The 25,898-nt window shown below is 45.9% G+C and overlaps 1 protein-coding gene across 1 annotated transcript in view; it reads right to left on the reverse strand.

Moving 5' to 3' along the window:
• The window catches only part of EIF2AK2 (eukaryotic translation initiation factor 2 alpha kinase 2), a 47,677-nt gene extending 36,465 nt beyond the window's left edge, over positions 1-11,212 (reverse strand). Inside the window, 2 exon segments of the mRNA XM_048843690.2 lie at positions 3,261-3,393; positions 10,521-11,212. Of these exon segments, the coding sequence (XP_048699647.2) occupies positions 3,261-3,382 (122 nt within the window). The 5' untranslated portion in view covers positions 3,383-3,393; positions 10,521-11,212.
• Positions 11,213-25,898: the final 14,686 nt, after the last annotated feature.

The following is a 25,898-nucleotide window of genomic DNA, read 5'->3' on the forward strand; positions in this document are numbered from 1 at the left end:
AAGATCCGACAGAAGAAATGAACCTTGGAAAGAGAGTAGAATAAAATTTTGAGGGGGGAAAAAACACATTCATCTTGTCTTTAAAAGCACAGCTGCCTTGCCTATGTGCGGCTGTTATTCTTTGCACCCTCCCCCGGGATTGAGTGGAAGGGATATTGCACTGTCCGCCCTTGCTAGTGGAACATGTGTGAGGGGGAGCACAGAGATGTTGGAATGCCATTCTGCAGGGGCTACAGAGGGAGTCAAGCCTCAAGGTGTTTCTCCTGAAGGTCAACCAGATGCCCCAACACGTCTGTTCCGTCAGAAAGCCCAGCATCTCCTGCTGCGTGCCACGCTCATTCTCCTGGGCTTCTCTCCTGTCCATCATGTCCATGTCCATTTTTTCAGAGAGAACAATCATCACACCCTCTGCTCAGCATCCACTATCCCAGAGGCATTCACTATCTCATTAAACATGTCATCACAACTTCATCTTATCTGGGAGATCCTCTCCACTGGTGTGGAGGAACAGCTGAAGGCTACACTTTGCAGTGTAAACAATGCAAAGCACAAAGGAACCACTGTCAGTGCAGACCTAGGGTCTAGCACAGAGATGCTATATAAAAATCACTCCCCTGAATCCACGCAAGTGTAAAGCAGAACATTTTCATTTCTGCAAGGTATTCATTGAACCAGTTTGCTATCCCAGTCATGGTGAGTTATGACCCAGTGGCATGAGCACCGGACTGTCAGCAGCATTGGGTGGGCAACCCGCGACGGTACTGGAGCTGGCCAGGGGGCCATGCCACCTCCTCTTTGTAACATCGACGCTGTCTACAGGTCAAGGACCAGCATTCCCCCTCCCAAACTGCAAATCTTTGCAGAAGCGATGCTGAGGGAGGGCTTGCAGTGGCGTGGGGCCACCACAACATTTTCCTTCCCTCTCCATTGCCGCTGCTGCTCTCTGGCGCCAGAGGCTTGCAGTTTTTGGGGTCAACAGAGATCCCTGTCACCCAAACTATGGCCATGTTTTGTAAAGCATGGGGAAAGGGGTGGAAAATCACTTGGGGGATGCCCGCAGGCAATATTGTTTGAGGTTTGAGCAACTGAAAATGACCGCTGTCTCCCATAGGTGACCCTAGCTGATATCACGCTCCTGAGGGTAACAGCTGCTCCAAGCATCCAGGTATAGACAGTGTCCTTATGCTGCTATGCTGGGTACTGCAATGATGCCAGTTGAATTCATACTGGAGTGGCGTGGGAAAGTATCCTACTATGGTGGAAGGGATAGGCAGCCCTCCATAGAAACCTTCTACAATGGATTACAGAATACCTCCATGAAAGTTTCCTGGAGACCTCTATGGAGGATTCCTGGGCCATCCCTGTGTACAAAGTCTTTTTCTCAGGGCACCCTCTGCCAAGCTGGTGTGGCCACCGGGAAGCAAATAGGCACTATACCTCAACTGATTTTTTTAAATTAAAAAAAAAAAAAAACAGCATATAGGAACATGTGACCCCAAAATATTAATTGGAATTGCATTCTCAGCAGAGGTTTCTGCCCTGGCATCACACTCTGCCATGTTGCTGTGCTGGGACTGGCTGGACTGCTCAGGGTTACAAACAGCTCCTGGCTCTCTGGGACAATGAATTGCCCTCTTGCCTGTCTCCCATTCTCCTCATCCAAGACTCCTCCTCAGTGTTGCCTACAGTGGCCTGGGACTCTGACTTCTCAGATGTATCCACACTGATCTTGGGAGGGTGCGTCATTGTGCGTTTGCCACTGAGAATAGCATGCAGCTCCTTGTAAAAGCAGCATGTCTGTGATGCTGAACCAGAGCGACCATTCACCTCCCTTGCCTTCTGGTACGCCGGCCACAGTTCCTTGATTTTCACGTGGCACTGCTGCATGGCCCTGGTGAAGCCCTTCTCCCCCACGCAGCAAGCAATCTTCTTGTATACGTCTGCGTTTCTTCGGCTAGATTGGAGCTATGCCTGCACTGCCTCTTCTCCCCACAGACCCAGAAGATCCATCACTTCCCGTGTATTTCAGGTAGGAACGTTTTTAGAGTGTGGCGCCATCATGATCAGCTGGGCAGGCAAGCACTCCACACCAAACAAACAGGAAATGGAAATTCAAAAGTTCCTAGTCCTTTAAAAGAGGAGGGGCTATTTCCTGCAGACCTGGCGGCTAGGCAGCAGAGTTGAGAACGGTGGCCAGAGCGGTCACAGCGGAGCATCATGGGACACCTCCTGGAGCCCAGTTAGGTTGACATAAGCAGCACAGTATCTATATTGCCACTACGACCTAACTATGTCGAATGAAGCATTGTGCCTCTCATGGAGGTGGAGTCATTGAGTCAACGTAGCAGGTGAGTTACGTTGGCAGAAGGGAAGTAGTGTAGAGACAGATATTATTAGGTCGACATAAGGCAGCTTACGTCAACCTAACTGCGTAGTGTAGACAAGGCCTTAGAGAAATGATTTTAGAGTTTTATTTTTGCTATTCCAATTTCACTTTCTAGTACTCTGATGAAATGTTAGGATTAAAAAAAAAGAATATGATGTGGGTTAGTGCTGGTGATCATTACAGAAGTCAATGTTTAAGAGGGATCTCACTGAGAAGAGTAGAGAGACATGGGATGTTTAGTTTTGCTAGTTATTCCACACACATGGGACAACACGGGGGGGAAAACCACAAAGATGGAAATGAGAGAAGGAAACAGATTTTGCCTAGGGGTGACAGGAGCTTGTTAGCCAACTCCTTATAAGCTCCTAATGTTAGTATGCATGTTCTGAGACTTTACATCCACAATACACCATTTTACACAAACTGCTCACAAAGAGAGCTTCTAGACTTGGTTAGTCTTTTTAAATCTGCACGTGCAGCAGAAATGCAAAGACAATACTGTATGACGACTCTAATACATAAGCTCCTACATAGATTTTAAGGTCTTTGGAGCAGGGACTGACTTTTTGAGGCGTGCAGGTACATTGCTTAGCTCAGGGGTACCCTGAGCCTTGATTACAGCCTATAAGCACTACCACAGTAATAATAAATACCCTTTCCTGCTCCCTGACACCACCTCCTCCCACACACACACACACACACTTGAGAACAAAAAGTTATATTCCTACTCACCGATTTCTAGGGCTGTTGCAAGGACTAGTTACAAGCCATGACCACTTAAGCACTGCTGCAGTGCTTACACAGCAGTAAGCACTTTACATATTCTCACATTAAAACAAGTCGTAGTATTTATCAGCATGCACTCTGAACTTACACACGATCATGAGGCGGGCCTTCCACTTTGACATCCTTATACTCAAGTTGCAGTTTATTCTTTTGACAATATTCATGAAGTTTTCCCTTGTACAACTGTGGCTTAACATAATATTCTGCCATTTTGGCACAACCTGTGAGGAGAAAGAAATTTTGACAAAGAATCTTGCATTCTCAGTGTTTGTCTTAGGGAATAAAAACACAAGCAAAGATGGCAGCCCACATTGTTCAAGGGTATTGGAGCAAAGTAAGGAAATGTTTACAAATGCAGAGAACCACTAGGTGTGCTTTGCCAGAAAATATTGGTTGCATGAGAGAATCATTCATCTTGGTAATAGAACCTAAATGCTTGCAGGTTATTATTTAAAAACAGTACTCAGGGAAGGGCCACATCGTCATATATTTTTGGAGTATCTAGTACAAAATAACCCTACTCAGGCATTAGTGCAATATAAATGTAGTTATTAATTAAATCTACTCCTGCAGCTACAGAATATGAAACTGAAATGTCAATATGTTAAAGTAGATTGTTCCTTTACAGTAAAACAGAAGAGTGGTGGACTTGCAAATGTTTCTTGAAGACATTAGTTTGCATGGGAATAACTGATTTAGAGATCTGAACTGAGATAACACATATATATCCCCAAATCAGTAGAATTATCGAGAAGTTATTTTTTTTAAACAAAAGTAAAGTAGCAAGTGGCTCTTTGAAGCTGAAAAGCCAGCAAAACAATGCATAAAAAGTGTAGTGTGTGTGTTTATTATTTGTTTGTTAAAAGGAGATTGAGGTAAGCCTAGCTTCCACAATAGAAGTTATGCTTTAGTATTTCTTTCGAGGACTTTTGACAGTGCAACTAAAAAACAGATACAAAGTCTACAGAATTCTCACTTTTGATGGCCAAGGCTAGATTTAATCATTGCCCAGCTTTATTAACAAGGCAGCAGAATTCCCCCCACACACGCGCGTTTAAAAGAATCAGGAGGGGTCCCAGCGCCATTTCAGAAAGCAGAACTAAAGCAGACTCTAAAGCCAGGGCAGGGCGAGTCAATAAGAGAAGGGTTTGAACAAATCCTGGCAAAAGCTGATGGTTTTCAGGCCATAGTGACTCTTCTAGGAAGGAAGCCTGAGACAGTGACTCCTCAGAATAATAATTAATACAGGAGAATGAATGGGACTGAGCACTTAGGCCCAGATCCTCAAAGGTCTTTAAGATGCCTAATTCCTAGTGATTTCAATGGAAATTAGGTGACTAAATATTAGGGCTATCAAACTATTAAAAATGTATCATAAGATTAAAAAAATAATTGCAATTAATCAGTTTTAATTGTACCATTAAAACATAATAGAATACCATTTATTTTAATATTTTTGGATGTTTTCTACATTTTCGAGTATACTGATTTCAGTTACAACCCAGAATAAAGTGTACAGTGCTCACTTCATATTATTTTTTATTAAATATTTGCACTGTAAAAAGAAAAGATATTGTATTTGTCAGTTCACCTCATACAAGTACTGTAGTGCAATCTCTTCATTGTGAAAGTGCACCTTACAAATGTAGAATATTTTTTTTTTCAGAATAACAGCCGTGTTAGTCTGTATTCGCAAAAAGAAAAGGAGTACTTGTGGCACCTTAGAGACTAACCAATTTATTTGAGCATAAGCTTTCGTGAGCTACAGCTCACTTCATCGGATGCATACTGTGGAAACTGCAGAAGACATTATATACACAGAGACCATGAAACAATACCTCCTCCCACCCCACTCTCCTGCTGGTAATAGCTTATCTAAAGTGATCACTCTCCTTACAATGCGTATGATAATCAAGTTGGGCCATTTCCAGCACAAATCCAGGTTTTCTCACCCCCCACCCCCATACACACACAAACTCACTCTCCTGCTGGTAATAGCTCATCCAAACTGACCACTCTCCTTACAATGTGTATGATAATCAAGGTGGGCCATTTCCAGCATAAATCCAAGTTTAACCAGAATGTCTGGGGGGGGGGGGGTAGGAAAAAACAAGGGGAAATAGGCTACCTTGCATAATGACTTAGCCCCTCCCAGTCTCTATTTAAGCCTAAATTAATAGTATCCAATTTGCAAATGAATTCCAATTCAGCAGTTTCTCGCTGGAGTCTGGATTTGAAGTTTTTTTGTTTTAAGATAGCGACCTTCATGTCTGTAATTGTGTGACCAGAGAGACTGAAGTGTTCTCCGACTGGTTTATGAATGTTATAATTCTTGACATCTGATTTGTGTCCATTTATTCTTTTACGTAGAGACTGTCCAGTTTCACCAATGTACATGGCAGAGGGGCATTGCTGGCACATGATGGCATATATCACATTGGTGGATGTGCAGGTGAATGAGCCTCTGATAGTGTGGCTGATGTTATTAGGCCCTGTGATGGTGTCCCCTGAATAGATATGTGGGCACAGCTGGCAACGGGCTTTGTTGCAAGGATAGGTTCCTGGGTTAGTGGTTCTGTTGTGTGGTATGTGGTTGTTGGTGAGTATTTGCTTCAGGTTGGGGGGCTGTCTGTAGGCAAGGACTGGCCTGTCTCCCAAGATTTGTGAGAGTGAGTGAGTTTGTGTGTGTGGTTTTTGGGGGGTGAGAAAACCTGGATTTGTGCTGGAAATGGCCCACCTTGATTATCATACACATTGTAAGGAGAGTGATCACTTTAGATAAGCTATTACCAGCAGGAGAGTGGGGTGGGAGGAGGTATTGTTTCATGGTCTCTGTGTATATAATGTCTTCTGCAGTTTCCACAGTATGCATTCAATGAAGTGAGCTGTAGCTCACGAAAGCTTATGCTCAAATAAATTGGTTAGTCTCTAAGGTGCCACAAGTACTCCTTTTCTTTTTATTTTTTTTTTTTTGTTACATAACTGCTCTCAAAAACAAAACAATGTAAAACTTTTGGACTTGTAGGCTCTCTCTGTCCTACTTCTTGTTTAGCTAATCGCTAAGACAAGCAAATTTGTTTATATAAACTGGAGATAAAGTTGCCTGTTTCTTGTTTGCAATGTCATCTGAAAGTGAGAACAGACGTTCGCATAGCATTTTTGTAGCCAGCGTTGCAAAGTATTTTTTATGTGCCAGATATGCTAAACATTCATATGCCCCGTCATGCTTTGATCACCATTCGAGAGGACATGCTTCCATGCTGGTAACTCTTGTTAAAAAAAATGCATTAATTAAATTTCTGACTTAACTCCTTGGAAGAGAATTGTATGTCTCCTGCTCCATGGTTTTACCTGCTTTCTGCCATATATTTCATGTTATGGCTCTCGGATGACAATCCAACATATGTTGTTCGACTTAAGAACACTTTCATTGCACATTTGACAAAACACAAAGAAGGTACCAATATAAGATTTTTTTTAAAGATGGCTATAGCACTTGACCCAAGGTTTAAGAATCTGAAGTGCCTTCCAAAATCTGAGAGGGACGAGGTGTGGAACATGCTGTCAGAAGTCTTAAAAGAGCAATACTCCAATATGGAATCTACAGAACTTGAACCATCAACAAAGAAAATCAACCTTCTGGTGATAGCATTTGACTCAGATGACGAACATGAATGTGCGTCGGTCTGCGCTGCTTTGGATCGTTGTCGAGCAGAACCCGTTGTCAGCATGGAAGCATGTCCTCTGGAATGACGGTACAAGCATGAAGGGACATACAAATGTTTAGCATATCTGGCACGTAAATACCTTGCAATGCCGTCACAACAGTGCCATGGGAATGCCTGTTCTCATTTACAATGTCACCTGAAAGTAAGAAGTGGTCAGCATTATCTCCTGTAAATGTAAACAAAAACTTGTTTGTCTTAAAAAGAAAAAGAGTACTTGTAGCACCTTAGAGACTAACCAATTTATTTGAGCATGAGCTTTCGTGAGCTACAGCTCACTTCATCAGATGTATGAAGTGAGCTGTAGCTCACGGAAGCTCATGCTCAAATAAATTGGTTAGTCTCTAAGGTGCTACAAGTACTCCTTTTCTTTTTGCGAATACAGACTAACACGGCTGTTACTCTGAAACTTGTTTGTCTTAGTAATTGATTGAACAAGAAGCAGGACTGAGTGGACTTGTAGGCTCTAAAGCAGAGGTGGGCAAACTTTTTGGCCCAAGGGCCACATCTGGGTGGGGAAATTGCATGCAGGGCCATGAATGTAGGGCTGGGGAAGGAGCTTGGGGTGCAAGAGGGAGTGAGGGATGTGGAAGGGGGTGCGGTGTGCAGGAAGGGGCTCAAGGCAAGGGGTTGGGGAGCTGGAGGGGTGCAGGGTGCATGAGGGGGCTCAGGCCAGGGGATTAGGAGGCTCAGGGCAGGGGATTGGGGGTGCAGGCTCCGGCCCAGCGCCGCTTACCTGGAGCGGCTCCAGGGTGGCAGGGGTGCGCACTGGGGCCAGGGCAGAAGCGGCCGGCACCACATCCCTGCGGCCCCTGGGGGAGGGGGGTCAGAGGGCTCCATGCACAGCCCTCGCCAGCGGGTACCACCCCCGAAGCTCCCATTGGCCACGGTTCCCTGTTCCTGGCCAATGGGAGCTGCAGAGGGCGGTGCCTGTAGGCAAGGGCAGCGCACAGCGCCCTCTGACACTTTGTATTCTGTTTTAATGAAAATCAGTATATCCAAACATATTTAGAATACCAATTTAAATTATTTTGTTTTACAGTGCTATTAAAAATTAATTGCAATTAATCACAGTTTTAATTGTGTTTTGAGTTAATTGTGAGAGTTAACTGCAATTAATTGACAGCCGCAGGGACGTGGTGCTGGCCGCGTCTGGGAGCAGCACGGGGCCCGCGGCGCCATAGGTATGGCAATCCCGTGAGCCGGATCCAAAGCCCTGACGGGCCGGTTCCGGCCCACAGGCCGTAGTTTGCCCACCCCTGCTCTAAAGTTTTACATTGTTTTGGTTTTGAGTGCAGTTATGTAACAACAACAACAAAAATCTACATTTGTAAATTGCACTTTCACAATGAAGAGATTGCACTACAGTACTTGTAGGAGGTGAACTGAAAAATACTATTTCTTTGGTTTTTTTACAGTGCAAATATTTGTTATAAAAGATAATATCAAGTGAGCACTGTACACTTTGTATTCTGTTTTAATGAAAATCAGTATATCCAAACATATTTAGAATACCAATTTAAATTATTTTGTTTTACAGTGCTATTAAAAATTAATTGCAATTAATCACAGTTTTAATTGTGTTTTGAGTTAATTGTGAGAGTTAACTGCAATTAATTGACAGCCCTACTAAATCTCTTCTAGAATCTGGACCCTAATGTACAAACAGAGAAAGAGATAAAGAACTGTACTAAAAATAGAAAAGGAAGTCACCATCCTTAAAACTAAACCCTCCCTTTAAAGCCATATGATTTTAGAAAGGAAAATTGAAACTTTGGAAGACCAACAATCTGAGAGTACTAGGAACAGCAGCAGGGAAAATCCCAACTCTTTTGATTACTTATAGTATTTTTGGCCTTGTATTAGTATTTTATTTGTTTATTAGAACTTGTATTAGTATTTTATTTGTTTCCTTTCTAACACAGAGGTAAGGAAGCAGTTTGCTTCACTACTACTGGGAATGCAATTAACATCTTTCTCTCTCTGAATTTTAACATGCCAGAAATGCTTTAGTGGAGCATGGCATTAATATAGCAGTATAAGAATATATCTAGGTGATTTTCTCCCTCCCCACACTCCCTTGTAGCATTTGTTTTGTAATATAAAAAGTTTGGAACAGTGGGACTTCAAATCCATTGTTGTGATTGGGTCCATAGTGGTCTGTATTTCAGAGATATGGATCATAAGCATAACCTCCCCAGCCCACATACAAGTGTCACACTTCCAAAAGGAATAGCTGCATTACCTTCTACTTAGAGCAGGGGTCTCAAACTCCCGGCTCACAGGCCATCTGCGGCCCGAGAACCTCCCCAATGTGGCCCGTGGGGCAGTTTTGGGGCCAGGTCTCTCTCTTGGCCCAGCCCGGGGCCCTGCCTGCTCGCTCCAGGTGTCTGCCAGCCCTGTCCTGTGCCTCCGCGCGCTGCCCCCATCCCGAGCGCCCCTGCGACCAATGGGAAGCTACAGGGGTGGTGCCTGGGGGCAGCAGTTCACGGAGGCCCCCCCGGCCCACCCCGCCTTGGAGCCCCAGGTACGCACGGCACCCCCCATTCTCCCCCCAGAGCCTGCACCCCCACCCCACCTACACCCCCCTGCCCCCAAACTCCCTCCCAGAGCCTGCATGCCTCCCCCCTCCTAGAGCCTGCAACCCCACCCCTGCCCAGAGCCTGCATCCAGCACCCAAACTCCATCCCAGAGCCTGCACCCCAGACCCCGTCCCCAACCCAAATTCCCTCCTAGAGCCCAACCTCTCACCCATTTTGCATCATAGAATGATTGGAAGGGACCTCAGGAGGTCATCTAGTCCAACCCCCTGCTCGAAGCAGAACCAATCCCCAATTTTTCCCCCAGATCCCTCAAGGATTGAACTCACAACCCTGGGTTTAGCAGGCCAGTGCTCAAACCACTGAGCTATCCCTCCCTCCCCGAGCCTGCACCTCAATCCCCTACCGCAGACCTCCTCCCCCACCCAAACTTCCTCCCAGAGCCTTGGGGAGGGGGGCAGAGGTTTTTTTGTTTTTTTGGGGGGGGGGGGGGTTCTGGGCTGCATGAGTGACATTATTGGCCCGCTGGGAGGATCTGAGGACTGGTACTGGCCCTAAGAAAAACGAAGTTTGAGACCCCTGACTTAGAGACTGCTGACCCCTTATACTTAGACGTTTACTTTGCACCTGTAAGGGGAACAGAAGTCACTGGTGGCTTTCCAAGAATACCCGCAGTCCCCAGCACTGCTCCTAGTTCAGTTTCCAAAGCTAGAAACACTCGCTCGTTTTAACACCTTGGCATAGGACCAGAAGCCCAGTTCTTTATTAGCCCAACCCGGGCTGTGTGGGGCAAGCTCAAGCCTGCTCCAGTTCACACACTGCAGCCTAGCGAGGGGTCTCGAGGAAGCAGAAAATACCCAGAGCCAAGGCACCCCAGCTCATCTCCTCCATCCAACCCTTTACCCCCCAGTCAACCTCTACAGTCTGTACTAATGGCTCGCCCCCAAAGCCCAGCCTTCCCTCTGCGCTTCCCCCACAGCTCCAGCCTCTCCCCGAGCCTGCACCGGACCCCAGCCCGGCCCCTCGCCCGCCCGCCCGCCCACCCACGCAGCGGCCCGTCCTGCCCCCGAGTCCCCCACTCACCGCGTGGCTGGGGGCGGCTCGGCTCGGCGCGGCGCTCGGAGTGCGGCGGAACAGCAACAGCGGCTCCGCACTTCAGCGGCTCCGCCCCACTTTCGTTTCCTTGCAGCGACTTCCCCGGGCCCCCGGCAGCCGCCGCGCTCCGCCCCCGGATCGGCTCCGGAATCGAAACCGAAAGGAGCCGGCGGGTGCCGGGCGCAGAGCCGAGCGGCCGGCGTCAGCAGGGAGGCTGGCCCGGGCTGGGGCTGCCCCACCCAAGCAGCCGCTGCCCGGGAGGAGGCGCAGCAGGAAGGGGGAGCCCAAACCCAGCATTTCCCCGCCAGGTCCCCCCCCGCGGGTGCGGGATCAGCGGGGAGCCTCTGCCGGAGCCCGGGGCTCCTCTTGTTCCCCTCCCCAGGCCTGAGCCTCTGTCCCCCCTTCGGGGGCTGCAGTTCAGCCGCCTGCTCCTCCTGCGGAACCAGCCACTGCTCCGGCTCCGCTCCGCTGCTCTGCGGGCCCAGCTCCTGCCTCTGCTCTTTTAGGCCTTTTTCTTCTGAGGCCCGGGTGGTTGCTGTCTTAACCCCTGCCCCCATTTGCCCTGCCTGCTCAGGCAGAGATGCAGTTTAGGTGGAGCTGGTCCCATTGTCCTTGAAAGGGGCCAAACACCCTGTGACATGGGCCCTTCTAGCTAAGTTGCCCTCCTACGTGCAGATGCACAAGCAAGTCCATTCCCCCTTTCCACTGTTTCCCTTTCTTCTGGGGCGGGGGAATGCTGACAGTATAAAGCATATGAGTTTCAACTGCACAGCACCAAAGAGAGTCAATACACAGCCATCTACAAGATTAGAGATATTACTGGCTTTCTTGAACCTGCAATGGATTGAGAATCTGACAATATTATAAAGAAAAGAAAAAAACAGGGCCCAGCTGCGCAAAAGGGAGCTAGGTTCTTACAAAATCACAGGAACAACACTAGGATCCACAAAACCTGAGTTAGGTGCCTAGCTCCTCTCTAATGAATGGGGAGAGATGGGCACTTAGAATGGGATCCCCAAAGCCAGCACACTAGGTGGGGAGCCACCTAACTCTAGCCAATGACTATCTCTCTAATGAATTCCATCAGCATTAGCCTAATATTTTCCCTGGGTAGTTTTTGGCCAGCTAGTGAGTTGGTTGATTCTATAAAATGTGTTAATACAATTATTTGACAAATATTAGTGAAATTAATCAAACACTACAGTTGCCATGATTTGACCATACTTAAGGAGTGAGGGAGGAGAAAGCTGGCTAAAGCCAGTAAAACTGGTGACAAGGAGATGTGTTCAGAATAGAGGAGCACAACAGATTCTCGAAATACTGTGAAATATGCCTCCCATCTACAATGTGTGTTTAGAAGATGGCTCTCTTAAGATTAAACCTGCCTATTCGAAATAAAACCCAACATTTGTACCACATGATTAGGAAGGGTCTATGCATATAATCACATTATTGGAGTTTGGTTATGGAAATGTAGGACCCCCCCCCCCCCTCCTCCTGTCCACTGGCTCAGTGTGAGGTTGTTCAAGATAGGGTAAGTCTACCTTGCGTTTTTTTACACAACTTTGTAAAACTTTGGGCTTGGGGTTCCTCTGTATGCTCTGTGTTGTGTGTCAACGTGTATTCACCTCAGACCAGACCCACTCAGACAAACCACTGGGAACAAAGGTTTAGTAAATAAACAGAGAACAGGATTACAGTCCAGCAGCCTCCTCTCTGCTTGCCTGCCTCCTGCTCCCAGCTTCAGTCAGTGCTGAAATTTCCTGCTGCAATGACAGAGGATACATCCTGGGGGAACCAGGAGGTTCTCCCAGCATTCCACAGTTTGTAGTTTCCACGTCTGCTGTTAAAGCATACTGGACCTTGGGCTACAGGAATAAGGATTTTTACATTTCCATCAGAGATATGTACAGCCCTTTGCAAACAGGCAAAAGTAACCTCAGTTTCTATACGTTTACTTGGTTGAGTTAAAGCAAAAAAAAAAAAAATGCAAATACAGTGTAAATTAAGGTATAGACCTAGAAACTCCTATTGATTTAGTAATCTGAGGCAGGGAAATAATGAAATCAGACTTACAGGTACGGTAACTTAATGCCCTAAACGTTACAAGATATCATTGGAGTGGTCTAATGAGCTAATGCATGGATTTTAGGGCCCCAAAACACGATTATATCAATTATAGATGAGTATAGCAGCTCCTGCCCTCCATCCACCAGGAAAAGAAGAAAAAAGAATGCTGTTAAGTTTGGCCTATTGTTGCACATTTTAGAGTTCTCTGATACACACTCAGTTTCAGAACTTTGATAAACTAGCAGTAGTGCCATACACAGTAGTTCTGTTTCTGTCCAGCAGAGGGCAGTGGTACACAGGCAAACATCACTGCCACCACCACACAGAGATGACAAACTGTTGCTAATATACTCGTATAACTCAGGAGATAGTAACTGTCAGCGCGCAGCCCACCAGGGTAATCCGCTGGCGGGCCGTGAGACATTTTGTTTTCGTTGACTGTTCACAGGCACGGCCCCCCTCAGCTCCCAGTGGCTGCGATTCGCCGTTCCAGGCCAATGGGAGCTGCAGGAAGCAACAGGCCACAGGGACGTGCTGGCTGCCACTTCCTGCAGCTCCCATTGGCCGGGAACTGTGGCCATTGGGAGCTGTGAATGACCGTGCCTGCGGACGGCCAATGTAAATAAAATGCCTCACAGCCCGCAATCAGATTACCCTGATGGACTGCATGCTGAAGGTTGCTGACCCCTGACGTAACTCCTCAGAGACCCTTCGATAAGAGAGCAGTGGCTCTGGAACAATTTGTATAGTGGAAGTGCTGAAAGCCATTGAACAAAACTGTAAACCCAAAAGCCATTGAACAAAACTGCTCATATATGATGGAAACCACTTCAAGCCAGCAGGTGCCACCACACCCCCAACACCCGTGTAAGAGAGTGCCTCAAGAATGGCTGGAAATGCTTTTTTCCCCTTTCTTCACTGCTCGATGTGCTTCCTACATGGGGCTTCCACTCAGTATTTTTATCTAATGAATGTTTATCTCAGCAGTATTTTCATACCCAGCCCTCTCTCATTCACATCGCTTAACAGCTAAAGTACTGTGCACAGTGCCCTCTTCAGAACAAGGTGACTCCATAACTGTCCCTATAGCTGCAGAAGCATCCGTCAGGTACGATCAGGGCCTTCTGTTGCCAGACATAGAATTGCCTTTTAAAAACGACTGCATGATTATGTTCCAGCATATAAGATGGATAGGGGTAAGTAGAGGTTTTTCTCCCTAGCAGGTGGGAGAAACATCTAGTACAGAACCTGGCGGAGCTCTTCTTTAACCTTTTGCCAGGATGAAAATTGGCCAGCAGCACAAATCAATGAACTCTAAAGCAATTTCATACAAGGCCGCAGAAAACATAGCAGTGTAGAGGACTAAATCAACTACTGAAGCTGATAGATGAGCTTAAAGAAAAAGCCCAGGGAGTTTAACACCCTGAGTTTTCAGAAAGTTTGGATCTGGAGCAGAGCTCAATTTGAATTAATGGCAGATCAAGAAAAAATATAATTTCAAATAGTCACAGAAACTTTGCATACTATTCATATGTTTTACGTGTTCAGCCAAATTCTTCTGTTACATCTGTATAGTCCCAATAGCAGAATTTGGCCCATTATTTACTAGGTTCTCATGATTTCTTTATTTTGCAAATCCATGTGTGAAAGTCTAAATTATTTTAATCTATGCATTCTCAAATGTGAAAGGAAATGAAATAGGTGATGATGTAGCATTAGAATGAAGTTAAGATTTAGTATTTGCAGTATTTATCATATTTTAGCTTTGCTCCCAGTTTAGTTCCAGCTAAACACACCTTAAATTTGGCATCCATTTCCTGGCTCTGAGCTTCAGTGAAGAGATTCTTCCAATCTCCAACATCACCTGCGAAAGAACAGTGAAATAAACTATAACATCACAGGTCAGGTACGTAACATTGAAATGCTGACACAAACAGCCGGAATGACTGAACTTATTGCCAAATTTCAAACACACAAAAGGCTTGAAGCTTGTATGAATGTGGACGGGGTAATTCCAGTTAAAGGTTAAAGAAAAAGCCTTGCAGTAAGTTTTATAGGTATATATGTAAACACCCTTGAAAACAGAGAGCTAATACTTTGACAGAACAGCAAGTGCCTGGTTGATCAGCTGCTTATGGATGTCCATTTTCTAAAGGTGAAAATTCATCATCAGTTATGAATTAAATACGTTAAGCACAGAGGCCACAAGAGGTATATGCTTTTAAATGTTAATTAGCTCTCATGACCAATTTGGTTAGCTGTTCTAAGCCTTAAAATGACTATTATCACTCTGTATAAATGTACCTTTTCTGAAAGCATGGGAGCAAATTTGACATGTGTTTCTTGGAATTTGCTGCTCATTGATTGGAAGGTGGAATTCTCTGCGATAGACTGAATCTTCTCATCAGGCAGAGAGAACCCCAAAAATTCAGCTATTTGTTTCACTCCTCCATGTAAGTTCTGAAAAACAAGAATTTGCTGGAGTTATGTATGAGTCAAAGAAAATACCCCTGACAATTTCCTCTTCTCTTTTGCCAAATGAATGTAGTAGATTTTATCCTCATCCATACTCAGGGCAGAACATTAGAGGAGCATATTAAGTTCAGCAGCAAGAGGTTGCCAGAACAGGTGGTTACTTCAGATAAGATTTTGGTATCTGCCTCCCTTCCCCAAATGGAAATGTGTTAAGAGAATACTCTCTGTCTTTTGCATTTCTCTCCTAGTATTTATTTCTACTGATTACATTTATCTAGCAGCATCAATTAGTATTGTTCTGTACAAACATGGGTATTATCTGCCCCTCAAAATTTAAGGCCCTCATCCTGCAAACGTGCACATGCTTAATTTTCAGCATGTGAATAGACTCATTGAAGCAAATGGAACTACTCACACGCACATGTCTAAGGAGGATCAGGGCTTTCTTGCTTGCTAATGAAGGTGGGCTGCAAATAGAAGAACTAGTAGCCAGTGGGAGAAAAGGGCTGCTATATCATACGCCTGCCTTCTCCTAGCCTTTGAAATGCACAATAAGGTTTTGCCTGGCACAAAGTGAAAACTGGACTGGACAGGATACTTGTGAATGTACTGAAGGGAACAATTCTGTACACGAACAGGTTTTTCCCATATCTAATTTCTACAAAAATTCACCTCTTTCATTTCTTCATATGTGATGATCATGATATTCTCTTCATCCATGTGTTTGTTCCAGGAAAGAGCATGGTCAAAATATGAACTCCAGGTGACTGAAATGAAATACAGGAGATAGATTTTAAAAGAACATAATTTAAAGTATATTTAACTTACCCCTGAGATGAAATGTACAGGCTAACTTCATATAGAGTCCTGGAGATCTTAGATTTTTTAATCCTTCAACTGCCTCTTCATACTTCATTTATGAAATGGATTGTTAGAAGTCATTCACTCCAGACTTGACTTTTCACTTTCTCCTTGCAAATATTTTTCAGAATAAATCCATACATCAAGATTCTAGATGGCAAGTATACAACAAATTACATTACTAAAACAAGAGTGTATGTATATTCAGAGAGTACCTGTATTGTCTAACCGCAGCCAATGGGAGCTGCGGAGGCGGTGCCTGCAGGCGGAGGCAGCGCACAAAGCTGCCTGGCCACGCCTCTGCCTAGGAGCTGAACAAGGGGAATGTCGCCACTTCCAGGGAGCCCTGCAGGTAAGCGCCGCTCAGAGCCTGCCTCACCCCATCACATGCCCCAACTCCCTGTCCCTTCCCACACCCAAACGCTGCTGCTGCTGCTGTGGGGGGCCAGTAGCCCGAGACTGCCCCACTAGCAGCCAGTGTGACAGGCTCAAGGGCTGCCTGAGCTGCCCCTGAGCCATGCGCACCAGCCACTGCAAAAGTCACAGAAAGTCACGGAATCTGTGACCTCCATGACAAACTCACAGCCTTAATTATTGTTAGTGATGATGCTACAGAAGGAAAGAGCCTAGGCTGATTCACAAATCCCAGATGGAATTTGAGGGGCTGGCAGTTACATAAAACATTGTTTATTTGTAAACCTAGCACCTTTGATCTGGAAGCAATTGAGTCACACACACGGAATCTACAATGCCATTTTTTCATTCTCTTCCCTCCTCCTCCCCCAGGAGAGCATCACTTGAAATGCAGGATTGCTCTCACTGTTGTTTTCATTGGGTCTGTTTGAGCCTGATTGCTATGAAGCTCCCTGACCTAACAGGAAATTTGCTGCTTATGACTGTCCATACAGGATGAACTCTCTTTGAAACTGAGAGATGATAGAATAAAAAATGGAGTTCTTCAGTTTAGAAAAGGGGTTTTATCTATTTTGATTGTAGTTCCAACCTCTGCATAACTATAAATAGATAAAGGGTCTAAGTTCTGGGGTGCACCTAAGAGAGTTGGAAGACTAAGTCCCATTTTCAAAAGTAACAACGTTTAGGATCAGATATTTAAGTGTATTTAGGCATCTAAATATGTCAAGTGCAATTTTCAAAATTGTTTAAATTCAGTAGGAGTTAGGCACCTCGGCACTTCTTGAAAACCACACTAGGCATCTATCTGCATCTTTAGGTGCTTAAAAACTTTTTAAAATCTGGCCCTTAGAAGCGTAAGTCTAATTGAAAGACAATGGGAGTTAGGAACCTAAGTCACTTAGGTACTTTTGAAAATTTACTGCAAACCTTTATTTTGAGTGTCTCTAGGCTTATGTTTACACTGTCTTAGTCCCCTGCTAATGTACACTTGTGCTACCTCTCATCGTGCTAGTATAAGCCTAACTAGCAGGGTAGTATGTACTCTTCACAGCTTAGCCGTGCCCCTGCAGCTGTTACCCGTGCTACCGCAACAATACTGCTATTTACACTCACACTAGTTTCATGAGGGCTAGCATGAATATGTATGTGTACATGAGAAGGGAAATCACACCCCTACCTCACAGTGTAGACATAGTCTACACCTGCTCAGAGGTGCAGATGAAAGAATGAGAAAAAGGGAGCTGAGAACAAGGGGAGAGATCCACGAATCTAGTTGTTAAGATATGAAATCACAAGGAGGAGGTGCCTTCTGGAGGGAGAGTAAAGCTGCGGACGGAGTAGAATCCCTGTATAATGTATCAGCGGGATTATTCGAATGGCTCCACACCAATGTTCCCAGTGCTGCGGACTCTGCCAGGGTTGGCCAAGGGAGAAGCACCTTCAGTTCCTTAGCACCAGGTCCTCCACCCAAATCATTAGTTTGAATCCATTTGGGATTAATTTTAACATGATGATCACAGATTCCCTTTTTGGACTGCAGACCAAAGAAGAGTTGAGAACATTGTACTAGAGTGTTTATAAAAAGAAAAGGAGTACTTGTGGCACCTTAGAGACTTTGGTTAGTCTCTAAGGTGCCACAAGTACTCCTTTTCTTTTTGCGAATACAGACTAACACGGCTGTTCCTCTGAAACCTGTCAATAGAGTGTTTATAAACACCACTGAGAAACATAGCAAAGATCTAATAACTGTACCTTCTCCACTCATGAATTTCTGAAAGAACTCATCCCAGGAGCTGACATTTGGAAGCCCAGGTTGTTTGTTGTAGAAGTGGTAATAGGATACAGCTGCATCTTTTGGATTTCAAAATACCACTAGGTACCTTTTAAAACAGCAGAGGCACATGAGTCCTGGATATTTAAGGTAACCCTTGATCTCAAGGGTCCTGCATTTAAAAAAATAAATAAATCAGGTCTTACAGGAACTGAAATTTGGAAAATGAAGCCTCAATCCTGCAATGTAGGGAACAGAACAACTTACTGACTTCATGGGGGTTCCATGGAGCAATAAGGGCTATCCCATAAAGATCAACTTGCAGGACTGGAATCTAAGATTTGACCCCTTTGTGTGAATTACAGTAATCAGTAAAAATTAAATTCTATTGTATCTATTTTGATTGTAGCTCCAACCTCTGGAGGTTGGAATTTTTGCCAGGCTGGAATTTTTGGTTAATATATATATGAGAGAGAAAAAAAATAAAATAAATCAATCAGTAGCCTAGTGGTTAAACACTTATCTGAGATGTGGGAGACCCATGTTCAAGTCTCTACTTTAATTCAGGTTCAGATGCCTGCTCTCTTTTCCCTCTTAGGTTTTTCACAAAAAATAAGGTCTTGGCTGTGGAACAAAACCAAATTCCAAAACCTTGGAATTTTTTTGAAAAAACAGAATTCTTGTTTTCCAGGCAGCCCTAAACCTAATAACTTCCCGGAGAAAACTAGGAGTTGCTCGGAAAGTAGATAGTGTCCTCCATTATTAAAATGCTCACTTACCTTCACCTTATTCTCAAAGACAGCCTTGGGAATATCATCATAATGGAGATGCGTGGAAAAGATTCATGGAGAAGGTACGTTTTTTATTTTCTAAAGCAAAACAAAAAGTGACAACAGTGAACCGTAATATCCCTACCTTAAAGATGCTGACAATTTATAGTATCTGTACATTTACCCTAAAAAACTATATATGTAGTCATTGTTAAATTGTAGTTTCTCTTCTTGCTTCTTCTTATCATTCATAATGTCACTGAAGTGACATTTATTGTTAAAGCCTACCTTTTGCAAAATTGTAATTTGAACATAAACATTTTAGCAGAGATTTCAAAATTATCCCAAAGTAGCTTGCATAGAAAAGCCAGACAGTTAAAGAGAGAAAGCTGTTTGTGGTTTTCCTTCTACTAATTCATTGGTTATATAGGCCCAGCTTTTGTGCCTTTTTATGTTGAAGCATTTAGGCCTAAAGTGGCAGAGACAGAGCACACAGCTGCGACTGCTGCTGCAGAAAACACACACACACATCGGGACTCTACTTCTGCCTGTGCACTGTAGAGGAGAGCTCCAGAGCAGATAGATCATGGAAGGGATAAGCAGTGAGTTCGCTGCACTAGAAATCCAATATAGGGAGCAGGAGAACAACAGATCATAGAATCATAGAATATCCGGGTTGGAAGGGACCTCAGGAGGTCATCTAGTCCAACCCTCTGCTCAAAGTAGGACTGATCCCCAATTAAATCATCCCAGCCAGGGCTTTGTCAAGCCTGACCTTAAAAACTTCTAAGGAAGGAGATTCCACCACCTCCCTAGGTAAACCATTCCAGTGCTTCACCACCCTCCTAGTGAAAAAGTTTTTCCTAATATCCAACCTAAACCTCCCTCACTGCAACTTGAGACCATTACTCCTTGTTCTGTCATCTGCTACCACTGAGAGCAGTCTAGAGCAATCCTCTTTGGAACCCTCTTTCAAGTAGTTGAAAGCAGCTATCAAATCCCTCCTCATTCTTCTCTTCCGCAGACTAAACATCCCCAGTTCCCTCAGCTTCTCCTCATAAGTCATGTGTTCCAGTCCCCTAATCATTTTTGTTGCCCTCCGCTGTACTCTTTCCAATTTTTCCACATCCTTCTTGTAGTGTGGGGCCCAAAACTGGACACAGTACTCCAGATGAGGCCTCACCAGTGTCGAATAGAGGGGAACGATCACGTCCCTCAATCTGCTGGCAATGCCCCTACTTATACATCCCAAAATGCCATTGGCCTTCTTGGCAACAAGGGCACACTGTTGACTCATATCCAGCTTCTCGTCCACTGTAACCCCTAGGTCCTTTTCTGCAGAACTGCTGCCAAGCTATTCAGTCCCTAGTCTGTAGCGGTGCATTGGATTCTTCCGTCCTAAGTGCAGGACTCTGCACTTGTCCTTGTTGAACCTCATCAGATTTCTTTTGGCCCAATCCTCCAATTTGTCTAGGTCCCTCTGTATCCTATCCCTACCCTCCAGCGTATTTACCTCTCCTCCCAGTTTAGTGTCATCTGCAAACTTGCTGAGGGTGCAATCCACACCATCCTCCAGATCATTTATGAAGATATTGAACAAAACCGGCCCCAGGACCAACTCTTGGGGCACTCCACTTGATACCGGCTGCCACCTAGGTATGGAGCCACTGATCACTACCCGTTGAGCCCGACAATCTAGCCAGCTTCCTATCCACCTTATAGTCCATCCAGCCCATACTTCTTTAACTTGCTGGCAAGAATACTGTGGGAGACTGTGTCAAAAGCTTTGCTAAAGTCAAGGAACAACACGTCCACTGCTTCCCTTCATCCACAGAGCCAGTTATCTCGTCATAGAAGGCAATTAGATTAGTCAGGCATGACTTGCCCTTGGTGAATCCATGCTGACTGTTCCTGATCAATTTCCTCTCCTCTAAGTGCTTCAGAATTGATTCCTTGAGGACCTGCTCCATGATTTTTTCAGGGACTGAGGTGAGGCTGACTGGCCTGTAGTTCCCAGGATCCTCCTTCTTCCCTTTTTTAAAGATGGGCACTACATTAGCCTTTTTCCAGTCGTCCGGGACCTCCCCCGATCGCCATGAGTTTTCAAAGATAATGGCCAATGGCTCTGCAATCACATCCGCCAGCTCCTTTAGCACTCTTGGATGCAACGCATCCGGCCCCATGGACTTGTGCACGTCCAGCTTTTCTAAATAGTCCCGAACCACTTCTTTCTCCACAGAGGGCTGGTCACCTCCTCCCCATGCTGTGCTGCCCAGTGCAGTAGTCTGGGAGCTGACCTTGTTCATGAAGACAGAGGCAAAAAAAGCATTGAGTACATTAGCTTTTTCCACATCCTCTGTCACTAGGTTGCCGCCCTCATTCAGTAAGGGGCCCACACTTTCCTTGACTTTCTTCTTGTTGCTAACATACCTGAAGAAACCCTTCTTGTTACTCTTAACATCTCTTGCTAGCTGCAACTCCAGGTGTGATTTGGCCTTCCTGATTTCACTCCTGCATGCCCGAGCAATATTTTTATACTCATCCCTGGTTATTTGTCCAATCTTCCACTTCTTGTAAGCTTCTTTTTTGTATTTAAGATCAGCAAGGATTTCACTGTTAAGCCAAGCCAGTCGACCATGTTGGCTACTCCTCCATTTCTTGTGGTAGGAATTGTTTTCCAGCTGTGCACCAGCAGCTGCTGGCTGGGGGATGAACATTCTCTTTCAGTCCTACATTGATGGCTCAGATTTTACTCCATGTTATGAGGTCATATAGTGCCTTCTATCTGAGGTTCTCAAATATTTGCAAGCACTAATGAATTAAGTCTCACAGTAACTCTGTGAGATAAACAAGTATTAATTCTATTTTACAAATGAAGAAACTGTGCCCACAATTCAAGAAGGAAGTTGATAAATTGGACAGGGTTCAGAGAAAAGCCAAAAGAATGATTCAGAGATTAGAAAACATGCCTTGTAATGATAGACTCAAGGAGTTTAATCTATTTAGTTTAACAAAGAGAATGTTAAATATTGACTTGATCGCAGTCTATAACAGGGGTCGGCAACCTATGGCACGCGTGCCAAAGACAGCATGCCAGTTGATTTTTAATAACATGCTGCTGCCTGCCGGGTCCCAGCCGCCAGCCCTGCTCAGCCTGCTGCTGAACCCAGGCCGGGACCCTGGCAGGCAGCAGCGTGCCATTAAAAATCCTGCCCGCCCCAACCCGCTCTTCTCCACGCGGGGGCAGGGTGAAGAAGCTTGGTCCTGCTGACTGCTGCTGCAGGGCAGGCAAGCTCCCCCTCTCCCCGCCTCTTCCCCCAGAGTGCTGGGTTCCTGCCTCTCCTCCTCTCCCTCCCTGCCACCGATCAGCTGATGGCTCTTGCAAGGGATGGGGAGAAGCGGAGCCGGAGTGCTCTCGCTGCTCCGGGGAGGAGGCGGAGAAGAGGTGGGGATGGGACCCTGGGGAAGGGGGGTGGAATCAGGGCATATCCCCTCCAGCCCCCTGCAGTGAGCCGCTCTGGGCAGGGGGCTGGGAGCACCCCCACAACCTTAGCCCACACCCCCAGCCCTCTGCCCTGACCCCTGCACCCCCCTCACACACCCAGCCCTCTGCCCTGATCCCTGCACCCCCCTCACACACCCCAGCCTCCTGCCCTGACCCCTGCACCCCCCCACGACCCCAGCCCTGACTCCAGCACCACCCACACATACCCAGCCCCCTGCCCTGACTCCTGCACCCCCACACATACCCAGCCCCCTCACACCCCATGCCCTGATTCTTGCACCCCCCACATTCTCACCCCCACTGTGAGCACCAAATGGGAGCTCCTGCACCACCACCCCCACATTCCTACCTGCACCCCTCGCACCAAATGGGAGCTGCCCAGGTAAGTGCTCCACACCCAAACCTCCTGCCCCAACCCTGAGCCCCCTCCCTCATTCTAGCTCCTGGCCAGACCCTACACCCCAACCCCCAGCCTGCTCCTTCACCCCCAGCCCTGTGCTCAGTGCACTCCCACCCTCAGCTCAGTGCAGAGAGAGAGGAAGACAATGGGCTAGAACCAGAGAGAAGGTAGGTACCCACTCTATGTGGGCAGGGCCGGGATCCCAGACTGGCAGCAGGCTGAGTGGGGCCGGCAGCCGGACCCTGGCTGGCAGGAGCCGGCGGACGGAACCCCAGACTGGCAGCAAGCTGAGTGGCAGCGGGCTGAGCCACTCAGCCCACTGCTGGTCTTGGGTCCCGGATGCCGGCCCCACTCAGCCCGCTGCCAACCTAGGTGAACAGAACCCCAGGCTGGCAGTGGGCTGAGCGGGCCGGCGGCGTAAGATCAGCATTTTAATTTAATTTTAAATGAAGCTTCTTAACTATTTTGAAAACCTTGTTTACTTTGCATACAACAATAGTTTAGTTATATAATATATAGACTTATAGAGAGAGACCTTCTAAAAAACATTAAAATGTATTACTGGCACACGAAACCTTAAATTAAAGTGAATAAATGAAGACTCGGCACACCACTTCTGAAAGGTTGCCGACCTCTGCTATAGACATTACTAGTGGGGAAGAAGGGAGATAAATTATGCTGATTCAACCCCTCAGTCTCCGCACAGAATGATAATACTCTTTCACCTGACCCCCTTGCTGCTAGTTTTCCACCTTTTGTAAACTTATCTATGTGGGGCAGCCTGGGATTTGCTGCTGTAGAACAAGGGTGGGCAAACTTTTTGGCCGGAGGGCCACATCGGGGTGCAAAACTGTATGGAGGGCCAGTGACTCCCCAAACAGCCCAGCCCCTTCCCCCTATTCACCCCCTCCCACTTCCCACCCCCTCACTGCCCCCTTCAGAACCCCCCACCCATCCAACCCCCCCACCCCTGCTCCTTGTCCCCTGACTGCCCCCCCTGGGACCCCACCCCTATCTAACCCCCCCCGCTACCTGCCCCCCTCAACCTCTGCCCCATCTAACCGCCCCCTGTTCCCTGTCCCCTGACCACCCCACCCTGAACCTCCACCCCATCCAACCGGCCCCTGCTCCCTGTCCCCTGACTGCCCCCCGGGACTCCCTGCCCCTTATCCAACCCCCCGGTCCCCTTATCATGCCGCTCAGAGCAGCATGTCTGGCCGCTGCCTGGCCGGAGCCAGCCATGCTGCCGCGCTGCCCTGAATGAGCGCACAGCCCCGCTGCCCAGAGTGCTGGTGGCAGGCAGCATGGCTGCGGGGGAGGGAGGACAGCAGGTGAGGGACCAGGGGCTAGCCTCCCCAGCCAGGAGCTCAGGGACAGGGCAGGACAGTCCCGCGGGCTGGATGTGGCCCGCGGGCCATAGTTTGCCCACCTCTGCTGTAGAATCCATGCAGTTTGTTGCGTGAAAACTGGGAGTAGCAAAACTGGATAATCACAACAATGACAGGAGAGAGAAAGGGGTGGGGTAACTGCTTCTCATGCTACTAGGATTACCATGGTCTTACCAGGGAGAGATTGGGGGCTCTTCAGAGTAAAGATTGTGCCTAACTTGCTCCTATAAGCCTAATGTTAATACACAGCTAAACCCTAACTTGGCCAACACCAACAAGACAACCTTCATTGTTCGGGCTAGCTACCACAATATCTAATATTAACCTTCCACATAAGAACCTGCCACTCAACATAACCCAGTTAGACCCATTCTTCAGAGACTCCATAACTCAGATATAGGCCAGAAATCAAGCTAATTATGTCCAGTCTCAGCATGACCCCAAGGTCATGTAAAAAGTCTTGGAAGACAGGTTTGGGATCCCCTTGTGCAGGGTATGTGCAGAAGGGTGGATATCAAGGCCCAACAAAACACAAGTTTTATACTTCATTTACACAGTAAGGAAGACTTTCATATTTTTGCAAAGTTATGTAACAGTTTCCCCCATTAGTAAGGGGAGGATAAGTAAGGATAACAAAGGTAAAGTTAAATTTGGGGTTGGTATCTTGACTCAGAATTCCCACACTTTCTGGAGTTCAGGGTTGTTATGAGCTACAACATACTCTAGATTCCTGGCTTCCAAACTACAGTATTATTTTTAAATAGCTAAAGCGTTGTCAATCAGTGGCTTAGTTACAGTCTTAACATTGACAAAGTTTTGCATTTGGCTTTCCTCCTCTCCCCAGCTCTCTGCAACACCAATCATTTTTTGTTTGTTTTTTCAGAAACACTGATACATTCTCTACATGGCTGTTCGAACAAAGGTCTGAGACTGGGTGAGGTTTACTCACTGGGTTGTTTTCCAAAGTGCTGTTATCAGTGCCCAAAGGTCATACCTATTAAAACAGAACAAACACTTTTAAAGGAAAATCTTCCCAGTGTCACTTTGCTAACCCATTCCAGAGACAATCTCCATATCCCATTGTGGGATCTTTTCCCCACCTCACCTTCATTTCTAAAAATGGAGAAAATGCAGGGATATACGTGTATTAACACTTCTGTCTTTAAGACTTTGTACAATTGCTTATAGACATTATTAGAATTGTACTAACTGTATAATAAGCATGTCATTTTCCCCAAAATGGCTGACAGAACCAAAACAACCATGAGTCCAAAACAAACACTTAGTGGCCCCAGAGAAAGTGGGAAGGGTAAGAGAGACTTCCAAAACTATACGGTCAACTCATTGGACAAAAAGGGGAGAGACAAAAGGTGGGGGCATGGAAATCTGTTAAAAATACACGGTGATGAAATAGCAAAACGTTATTACTACTAGGGAGCCATTCCGTATCAGATACAAATTCAGCACCTAAGAGTTTTTTTTAATTTCTACAAAAATTCACCTTTCATTTCTTCATATGTGATGATCATGATATTCCCTTTGTCCAGATGTTTGTTCCAAACCAGAACATGGTCAAAACAGGAGGTCTCACAGACTGAAATTAAATACAAGAGATATTTTAATTTATTTTGTTTTTGACCTATATTTAAACTAGCCCTTAGAGTAAATATACAAGCTAATTTTAATGTGTTCTGGAGAGGTTAGATCTAATC

This window comes from Caretta caretta, chromosome 3 (genome assembly GCF_965140235.1).
Source record: "Caretta caretta isolate rCarCar2 chromosome 3, rCarCar1.hap1, whole genome shotgun sequence".
Lineage (NCBI taxonomy): Eukaryota > Metazoa > Chordata > Testudines > Cheloniidae > Caretta > Caretta caretta.